This window comes from Myxine glutinosa, chromosome 9, assembly GCF_964187855.1.
Source record: "Myxine glutinosa chromosome 9, kmMyxGlut1.1, whole genome shotgun sequence".
NCBI classification, from domain to species: Eukaryota; Metazoa; Chordata; class Myxini; order Myxiniformes; family Myxinidae; genus Myxine; species Myxine glutinosa.
The window spans coordinates 18,695,385-18,706,010 of record NC_136269.1 but is presented as its reverse complement, the minus strand read 5'-3'; the positions used below and the strand labels follow the sequence as shown (position 1 = coordinate 18,706,010).

At 47.8% G+C, this 10,626-nt stretch overlaps 1 protein-coding gene across 2 annotated transcripts in view; it reads right to left on the bottom strand.

The window, feature by feature from the left end:
* Positions 1–991: 991 nt before the first annotated feature.
* Positions 992–10,626, bottom strand: part of KIAA0586 (KIAA0586 ortholog) — a 414,056-nt gene continuing 404,421 nt past the window's right edge. For both annotated transcript variants that reach the window (XM_078784140.1, XM_068129752.2), the window contains one exon: positions 992–5,394. In XM_078784140.1, the coding sequence (XP_078640266.1) occupies positions 5,267–5,394 (128 nt within the window). In that variant the 3' untranslated portion in view covers positions 992–5,266. The remainder of the gene's footprint in view (positions 5,395–10,626) is intronic.

The window sequence follows — 10,626 nt, the reverse complement described above, 5'->3', positions numbered from 1 at the left end:
TGCTCTGTGACCCCCCCCAGCTCTTTCTGTGCTGTGACCCCCCCCCCCAGCTCTCTCTGTGCTCTGTGACCCCCCCCCCAGCTCTCTCTGTGCTCTGTGACCCCCCCCAGCTCTTTCTGTGCTGTGACCCCCCCCAGCTCTCTCTGTGCTCTGTGACCCCCCCCAGCCTCTGTGACCCCCCCCAGCTCTCTCTGTGCTCTGTGACCCCCCCCCCCAGCCTCTGTGACCCCCCCCAGCTCTCTCTGTGCTCTGTGACCCCCCCCCAGCTCTCTCTGTGCTCTGTGACCCCCCCCAGCTCTTTCTGTGCTGTGACCCCCCCCCAGCTCTCTCTGTGCTCTGTGACCCCCCCAGCCTCTGTGACCCCCCCCCAGCTCTCTCTGTGCTCTGTGACCCCCCCCCCAGCCTCTGTGACCCCCCCCCCCCCCCAGCTCTCTCTGTGCTCTGTCCCCCAAATATTCCTACAGGTCGCACAAGATCTGCCTGCAACCCTCTTATGGTTAGACTGCCAAAATCTCGGCTCTCTGCTCACCTTCACTCTTTCATTCCTCTTTTCTCCCGCCTCTGGAACAAACTCCCTCACTCTCTTCAATCCCACTCCTCCCTCCAGGTCTTTAAAACAGCTGTTCACCACCATCTCTTATCTTCCCCCATCCAAAACCTTGATCTTTTCTACCGCCGCTAATTCACCCCATACACTTTTTTTGAAATACCAACTTCTTTCCTGGAAGTCCTAGCAGTGTTTTATACCTCTCCCACTCCCGCCCCTTCACATGCCTCATCCCCCCAAGCCCTCCACCTCCCACAGATCTCCCGATGTCTCTGTTCTCTTCTGTTGTACTTGTGTGCTTCTCTCTCTCTCCCCATATTGTCCCTCGCTCCCTTTATTATATGTTTCCTGTGTCCGTTTATGTTTTTTGGTCATTAATGTTAGCTCTTACATGAGCCTCGATGTTGTGTACAAAAAAAATAAAAATAATAAAAATAAAAGATCTTCAAGCAAAATAGAAAATATTTTATTCAATTGTGCAATAGTTATAACAAGATAAACATTTTAATTACAAACAGAATCCTGTGCTTTGAGTTGGTAGCACAGGACCACCAAGTGGTTAAGGTTAAGGCCACTGGTTGAACAAAGTTAGCACACGAGTACTTTACTTGCATGTTCAGTGCTTTTGTTTAAAAAAAAAAAAATATATATATATATAAATATATATACACACAAACAAACACACACACACACACACACACACACACACACACACACACACACACACACACACACACACACACACACACGCACGCACACTCAAACGTTTACCTAAAATGCTGAAAGCAATTTTGTTACACAAACCACCTTAATGAATTCTGTGCAACCATGTCAGCACACTCTTGTTTCATGTCCTCACTGATGATCCCCAGCCATGTCAGCACACTCTTGTTTCATGTCCTCACTGATGATCCCCAGTCATGTCAGCACACTCTCGTTTCATGTCCTCACTGATGATCCCTTGTCATGTCAGCACACTCTTGTTTCATGACCTCACTGATGATCCCCAGTCATGTCAGCACACTCTTGTTTCATGTCCTCACTGATGATCCCCAGTCATGTCAGCACACTCCTGTTTCATGTCCTCACTGATGATCCCCTGTCATGTCAGCACACTCTTGTTTCATGTCCTCACTGATGATCCCCAGTCATGTCAGCACACTCTTGTTTCATGTCCTCACTGATGATCCCCAGTCATGTCAGCACACTCTCGTTTCATGTCCTCACTGATGATCCCCTGTCATGTCAGCACACTCTTGTTTCTTGTCCTCACTGATGATCGCTTGTCATGTCAGCACACTCTTGTTTCATGTCCTCACTGATGATCCCCTGTCATGTCAGCACACTCTTGTTTCATGTCCTCACTGATGATCCCCTGTCATGTCAGCACACTCTTGTTTCATGTCCTCACTGATGATCCCCAGTCATGTCAGCACACTCTTGTTTCATGTCCTCACTGATGATCCCCTGTCATGTCAGCACACTCTTGTTTCTTGTCCTCACTGATGATCACTTGTCATGTCAGCACACTCTTGTTTCATGTCCTCACTGATGATCCCCTGTGATGTCAGCACACTCTTATTTCATGTCCTCACTGATGATCGCTTGTCATGTCAGCACACTGTTGTTTCATGTCCTCACTGATGATCCCTTGTCATGTCAGCACACTCTGGTTTCATGTCCTCACTGATGATCCCCAGTCATGTCAGCACACTCTTGTTTCATGTCCTCACTGATGATCCCCAGTCATGTCAGCACACTCTCGTTTCATGTCCTCACTGATGATCCCTTGTCTTATCAGCACACTCTTGTTTCATGTCCTCACTGATGATCCCCAATCATGTCAGCACACTCTTGTTTCATGTCCTCACTGATGATCCCCAGTCATGTCAGCACACTCTTGTTTCATGTCCTCACTGATGATCCCCTGTCATGTCAGCACACTCTTGTTTCATGTCCTCACTGATGATCCCCTGTCATGTCAGCACACTCTTGTTTCATGTCCTCACTGATGATCCCCTGTCATGTCAGCACACTCTTGTTTCATGTCCTCACTGATGATCCCCAGTCATGTCAGCACACTCTTGTTTCATGTCCTCACTGATGATCCCCTGTCATGTCAGCACACTCTTGTTTCATGTCCTCACTGATGATCGCTTGTCATGTCAGCACACTCTTGTTTCATGTCCTCACTGATGATCCCCTGCCATGTCAGCACACTCTTGTTTCATGTCCTCACTGATGATCCCCTTTCATTTCAGCACACTCTCATTTCATGTCCTCACTGATGATCCCCAGCCATGTCAACACACTCTTGTTTCATGTCCTCACTGATGATCCCTTGTCATGTCAGCACACTCTTGTTTCATGTCCTCACTGATGATCCCCTGTCATTTCAGCACACTCTCATTTCATGTCCTCACTGATGATCCCCTGTCATGTCAGCACACTCTTGTTTCATGTCCTCACTGATGATCCCCTGTGATGTCAGCACACTCTTGTTTCATGTCCTCACTGATGATCGCTTGTCATGTCAGCACACTCTTGTTTCATGTTCTCACTGATGATCCCTTGTCATGTCAGCACACTCTTGTTTCATCTCCTCACTGATGATCCCCAGTCATGTCAGCACACTCTTGTTTCATGTCCTCACTGATGATCCCCAGTCATGTCAGCACACTCTCGTTTCATGTCCTCACTGATGATCCCTTGTCATGTCAGCACACTCTTGTTTCATGTCCTCACTGATGATCCCCAGTCATGTCAGCACACTCTTGTTTCATGTCCTCACTGATGATCCCCAGTCATGTCAGCACACTCTCGTTTCATGTCCTCACTGATGATCCCTTGTCATGTCAGCACAGTCTTGTTTCATGTCCTCACTGATGATCCCCAGTCATGTCAGCACACTCTTGTTTCATGTCCTCACTGATGATCCCCTGTCATGTCAGCACACTCTTGTTTCATGTCCTCACTGATGATCCCCTGTCATGTCAGCACACTCTTGTTTCATGTCCTCGCTGATGATCCCCAGTCATGTCAGCACACTCTTGTTTCATGTCCTCACTGATGATCCCCTGTCATGTCAGCACACTCTTGTTTCATGTCCTCACTGATGATCCCCAGTCATGTCAGCACACTCTTGTTTCATGTCCTCACTGATGATCTCCTGTCATGTCAGCACACTCTCGTTTCATGTCCTCACTGATGATCCCCTGTCATGTCAGCACACTCTTGTTTCATGTCCTCACTGATGATCCCCTGCCATGTCAGCACACTCTTGTTTCATGTCCTCACTGATGATCCCCTGTCATGTCAGCACACTCTTGTTTCATGTCCTCACTGATGATCCCCTGTCATGTCAGCACACTGTTGTTTCATGTCCTCACTGATGATCCCCTGTCATGTCAGCACACTGTTGTTTCATGTCCTCACTGATGATCCCCTGTCATGTCAGCACACTCTTGTTTCATGTCCTCACTGATGATCCCCTGTCATTTCAGCACACACTTGTTTCATGTCCTCACTGATGATCCCCAGTCATGTCAGCACACTCTTGTTTCATGTCCTCACTGATGATCCCCTGTCATGTCAGCACACTCTTGTTTAATGTCCTCACTGATGATCCCCAGTCATGTCAGCACACTCTTGTTTCATGTCCTCACTGATGATCCCCAGTCATGTCAGCACACTCTTGTTTCATGTCCTCACTGATGATCCCCTGTCATGTCAGCACACTCTCGTTTCATGTCCTCAGTGATGATCCCCTGTCATTTCAGCACACTCTTGTTTCATGTCCTCAATGATGATCGCTTGTCATGTCAGCACACTCTTGTTTCATGTCCTCACTGATGATCCCCTGTCATGTCAGCACACTCTCGTTTCATGTCCTCAGTGATGATCCCCTGTCATTTCAGCACACTCTTGTTTCATGTCCTCACTGATGATCCCCTGTCATGTCAGCACACTCTTGTTTCATGTCCTCACTGATGATCCCCAGTCATGTCAGCACACTCCTGTTTCATGTCCTCACTGATGATCCCCTGTCATGTCAGCACACTCTTGTTTCATGTCCTCACTGATGATCCCCAGTCATGTCAGCACACTCTTGTTTCATGTCCTCACTGATGATCCCCTGTCATGTCAGCACACTCTTGTTTCATGTCCTCACTGATGATCCCCAGTCATGTCAGCACACTCTTGTTTCATGTCCTCACTGATGATCCCCAGTCATGTCAGCACACTCTTGTTTCATGTCCTCACTGATGATCCCCAGTCATGTCAGCACACTCTCGTTTCATGTCCTCACTGATGATCCCCTGTCATGTCAGCACACTCTCGTTTCATGTCCTCAGTGATGATCCCCTGTCATTTCAGCACACTCTTGTTTCATGTCCTCAATGATGATCGCTTGTCATGTCAGCACACTCTTGTTTCATGTCCTCACTGATGATCCCCTGTCATGTCAGCACACTCTCGTTTCATGTCCTCACTGATGATCCCCTGTGATGTCAGCACACTCTTGTTTCATGTCCTCACTGATGATCCCCTGTCATTTCAGCACACTCTTGTTTCATGTCCTCACTGATGATCCCCAATCATGTCAGCACACTCTTGTTTCATGTCCTCACTGATGATCCCCTGTGATGTCAGCACACTCTTGTTTCATGTCCTCAATGATGATCGCTTGTCATGTCAGCACACTCTTGTTTCATGTCCTCACTGATTAATCGATTCTCCAAAGTTTGCAGTTTTGCTCGTGCGTTCTTTCTCATCCATCGGTTGGGTGAAGGGTGATCTCGAAGGAACAGAAGTCAGCTCAGAATTTGGTGTTTCCTTGTGTTTTTCTGAAAAACATGGACAGAGAACAGGAAGACATGTTCTGACAACAATTCCTTTATCCTGCACAATTCCAAAAAGATTCCTGAAAATAATAAACTCTCAAAAGGAGCCACAACCGTTACTTTTCACTTATCGATTGCTTTAAAAACTGTTACTGGATATGAGGAATCGATGATCTAAGTCTCCAACAAATAATTTCTCAAAAATAAAAATCTACAGCCATTTTCCAAGATGGTCGCTTGGCAGTTCATCTGTTTCAACATAATTTGCCAAAACACGGGTCAAGTTTAGAAGGCCTCGTCATGGAAAGAGATCACTTTTGAGCACCGATTTTTTATATCACTGCAAATTATCTTTACAATGGATTAATGTACAAAAGCATAATTTGTAAGGTTATAGTTATAAGGGGAAAAAAACCAGCTATAGTTTCAAAATGGAGGAAGGTTTTCCAGAACTTCCCAAAAACATTTGGAACGAGGCGAGGTGAGAATGATGTCGGGTAAGCAGTGTGTGTATCTCGATTATGGAATAGTGAAGGAGAGAGCGAGGCATCAACACCCAAGGATAATGAACTGATCGAAGAGAACGAAGACAGGAAAAGCAGTGTTGGTGGAGCGATGACTTCATTGGCACTAAGTTTGGAAGCCATTAGCCACAGGTTCTGAGAATGGGCAACACGAACTGTAAACTCCATCACTGTATATCCAGATTTGAGCTGGCAGGATGGACTATAGGTATGCACATTCACCTCGAGGCCGTCTAGCCTGGGTTAGAGTCCTGACTCAGGTATGAACTGTCATCCCGGTGATTCATCAATGTGTGTGACCTCCCTCGGATGGACGTTAAACTGGGCGTCCCATCTGTCATCATTAGTTGGTGGACGTTGAAGATCCCAGTGTCTTTCACGAGGAGTAGGCCAGGTATCGCCGGCACCCTGAACAAATAACGAATTCCTGCCAAAACTACGGCTGGGAGAGGGATGGCAATATAAATATACATGCATGACGTTTTATATAGCGGCACGTGTAACTAGTGGCGGCCATCTTGGAATATGTAATCACTACGGTGACGTCATCAATTGAGCAAGTCTTGCACTGAAGATCCGAGCTGTTTTCCATCCAAAAACATCCAATTTGAGGGATCATGACATAAATATAAACCATAACTAGCATTGCGTACCACTCTTGATATCAGATGGGTAACTCGTGGAGTACTTGTGCCACATTTACCTTGTTATCGGTAATGAAATAGTTCCGTGTGAATTCTCCGCTTGCGGCCCATCGGATATCAGCAGCGCCTCCACAACGCTTGTTACGTTCGGGAAAGCAAATTAAACTCCACAATTTCTCTCTCTTTTGTAAATGTATTAAAATTAAATATGAGAGAAGCTCGGACCCCTCAACAGTCTCCGGGGCAATGAATCCCCCTAAATCCCCCTCTCATCCGCCCTGATTACCACCCACCATCAGTCCCAATCAATCAAATGCAATCACAGTCCCACTGGGTTCCACACAATCAGCAATATTGACAATAATAGCCGCTATGCCTACCTAGGGGTAGGCCACCGATGTAGCAAGGCTGATTTTCCTTGCAGAATAAATGATGCAAATAATCGTGTCACGTGGGGAGAACGATTTCCGTTATGTCCCGTGGGGAGAATTCTTTCCGTCGTGTCCCATGGGGAGAATTCTTTCCCTCGTGTCCCGTGGGGAGAATTATATCCTGTGGGGAGAATTCGTGGGGAGAATTCTTTCCCTCGTGTCCCGTGGGAAGAATTCTTTCCCTCATGTCCCGTGGGGAGAATTATTTCCCTCGTGTCCCGTGGGGAGAAATATTTCCCTCGTGTCCCATGGGGAGAAATATTTCCCTCGTGTCCCGTGGGGAGAAATATTTCCCTCGTGTCCCGTGGGGAGAAATATTTCCCTCGTGTCCCGTGGGGAGAAATATTTCCCTCGTGTCCCGTGGGTAGAATGATTTCCCTCGTGTCCCGTGGGTAGAATGATTTCCCTCGTGTCCCATGGGGAGAATTCTTTCCCTCATGTCACGTGTTCCGTGGGGAGAATTATATCCTGTGGGGAGAATTCGTGGGGAGAATTCTTTCCCTCGTGTCCAACGGGAAGAATTCTTTCCCTCGTGTCCCATGTGGAGAATTCTTTCCCTCGTGTCCCATGGGTAGAATGATTTCCCTCGTGTCCCGTGGGGAGAATGATTTCCCTCATGTCCCGTGGGGAGAATGACTTCCCTCGTGTCCCGTGGGGAGAATGATTTCCCTCATGTCCCGTGGGGAGAATGATTTCCCTCGTGTCACGTGGGGAGAATTATTTCCCTCGTGTCCCGTGGGGAGAAATATTTCCCTCGTGTCCCGTGGGGAGAAATATTTCCCTCGTGTCCCGTGGGGAGAATTCTTTCCCTCGTGTCCCGTGGGTAGAATGATTTCCCTCGTGTCCCGTGGGAGGAATGATTTCCCTCGTGTCCCATGGGGAGAATGACTTCCCTCGTGTCCTGTGGGGAGAACGATTTCCCTCGTGTCCCGTGGGGAGAACGATTTCCCTCGTGTCCCATGGCGAGAACTATTTCCCTCGTGTCCCGTGGGAAGAATGATTTCCCTCATGTCCCGTGGAGAAAATTATATCCTTTGTGTCCCATGGGGAGAATTCTTTCTCTTGTGTCCCGTGGAGAAAATTATATCCTTTGTGTCCCGTGGGAAGAATTATTTCCCTCGTGTCCCGTGGGGAGAATTCTTTCCCTCGTGTCCCGTGGGGAGAATTCTTTCCCTCGTGTCCCATGGGTAGAATGATTTCCCTTGTGTCCCGTGGGGAGAATGATTTCCCTCGTGTCCCGTGGGGAGAATGACTTCCCTCGTGTCCCGTGGGGAGAATGACTTCCCTCGTGTCCCGTGGGGAGAATGATTTCCCTCATGTCCCGTGGGGAGAACGATTTCCCTCGTGTCCCGTGGGGAGAACGATTTCCCTCGCGTCACGTGGGGAGAATTATTTCCCTCGTGTCCCGTGGGGAGAATGATTTCCCTCGCGTCACGTGGGGAGAATGATTTCCCTCGCGTCACGTGGGGAGAATTATTTCCCTCGCGTCACGTGGGGAGAACGATTTCCCTCGTGTCCCGTGGGGAGAATGATTTCCCTCGCGTCACGTGGGGAGAATTATTTCCCTCGTGTCCCGTGGGGAGAAATATTTCCCTCGCGTCCCGTGGGGAGAATTCTTTCCCTCGTGTCCCGTGGGGAGAATGACTTCCCTCGTGTCCTGTGGGGAGAACGATTTCCCTCGTGTCCCGTGGGGAGAACGATTTCCCTCGTGTCCCATGGCGAGAACAATTTCCCTCGTGTCCCGTGGGAAGAATGATTTCCCCCGTGTCCCCGTGGGGAGAAGTCTTTCCATCGTGTCCTGTGGGGAGAATTCTTTCCATCGTGTCCCGTGGGGAGAATTCTTTCCCTCATGTCCCGTGGAGAAAATTATATCCTTTGTGTCCCGTGGGGAGAATTCTTTCTCTTGTGTCCCGTGGAGAAAATTATATCCTTTGTGTCCCGTGGGGAGAATTCTTTCCCTCGTGTCCCGTGGGGAGAATTCTTTCCCTCGTGTCCCGTGAGTAGAATTATTTCCCTCGTGTCCCGTGAGTAGAATGATTTCCTTCGTGTCCTGTGGGGAAAATAGAATGATTTCCCTTGTGTCCCGTGAGTAGAATGATTTCCCTCGTGTCCCGTGAGTAGAATGATTTCCCTCGTGTCCTGTGGGGAAAATAGAATGATTTCCCTCGTGTCCTGTGGGGAAAATAGAATGATTTCCCTCGTGTCCTGTGGGGAAAATAGAATGATTTCCCTCGTGTTCCGTGAGTAGAATGATTTCCCTCGTGTCCTGTGGGGAAAATAGAATGATTTCCGTCGTGTCCCGTGGGGAGAATGTTTGGGATTTGGGAGAATGGGGCCTGTTGCCATGAGGAGATTTCCTACCTGGGCAATCTGACCTCCTGTGGCCAACTTTCCCACACTGATAGCACACGACCAATAGTTCAGGACCCTTTCAAAATTGAGTAGCATTGGCAACCTGGGGAGCTGGAGTACTGAACTGTGTCGTACTGGAATGGAAGCTACCACCAGACAGGAGTGCTGGGTGTGGTTTACTCCCTGAAGTCGATGAAGGTGGGAAAATGTTGGTCCTACGAAATTTCCGGAGAATGACAAAATCATCAGCAAACTCTGCTGCCTCCACAATTGCCACCGGTGTTGCAACAGTGCTGATCAACTGGTCGATCACCACGGCTTCCAGCACTCGCTTCGTATCTGCGGCCTTCAGGATAGCCCCGAATAGTTGTGTCCAATGAACAAAGTGAAACCATAACCGGGTTATGACCAGAATCAAAATCACAATAATCTTTGAATCCAACTTGTGTTCTCCCTTACTGCATCCATTGTTAGCTGCATCCATCGTTTGTCCGTCTCCTATTTTCTCCCTCGGCCCTGCTGTTGGAATTTCCCTGCATCCTGATCCATTCTGTGTTCTAGCTCTTCCACGAGACTTGACCATGGGTGCAAAAAAAAAGATTCATCTGTCCGCTATAACAACACAAAAGCCTGCTCTTTACAAATGGTTAAGGTGTCTTTTACTACAGTACGCAAGTTTACACCTGACACCCTCCGTATGAAAGGGGATGAAACCCAGATGAGTAACGTAAAGCACCGAGACGTGATCACCACGCTATAGCAGTTGTGATCGAAGTGGTACAACCTGAGCTTTTGCACAGGATTTGAGTTGAGCTGCCATTGTGTTGGAAAGAAAGAATTTTCGTCTTGCCTGGTTCTCTCATATTGCAAGATTCCCAACAATTTACTGGGCTCTGTATTACATAATCATGGGAAGGACAATATCAATTGGATGTTATGGACATCATACTAAAATACGCCATTTGTGTCTGTCTGATGAATTTTTGACGCCAATACATTCTGTCGGTTTTAGCGCATTAATTTGCTCCCCTCCCCAAGGGGGTTTTCCCTGCCATTGCCATCAATGGGGTTGCGTGTTGAGGTGTATAGCCATATTAAGTTAGCTTTATCGTGGCGTTTTTCCAAGGCCGCTTCAAATAACAAAACTAACGATAATAGCATAATATTAATGTTATTACAAAACAATATTAATACCAATAATATCCCACCTCGCCAACGGGTTTTTCCGGCGAGTCAACGTATATAAATAGCTTATCATGGCGTTTTCGTGGGAGCAACGGCCTC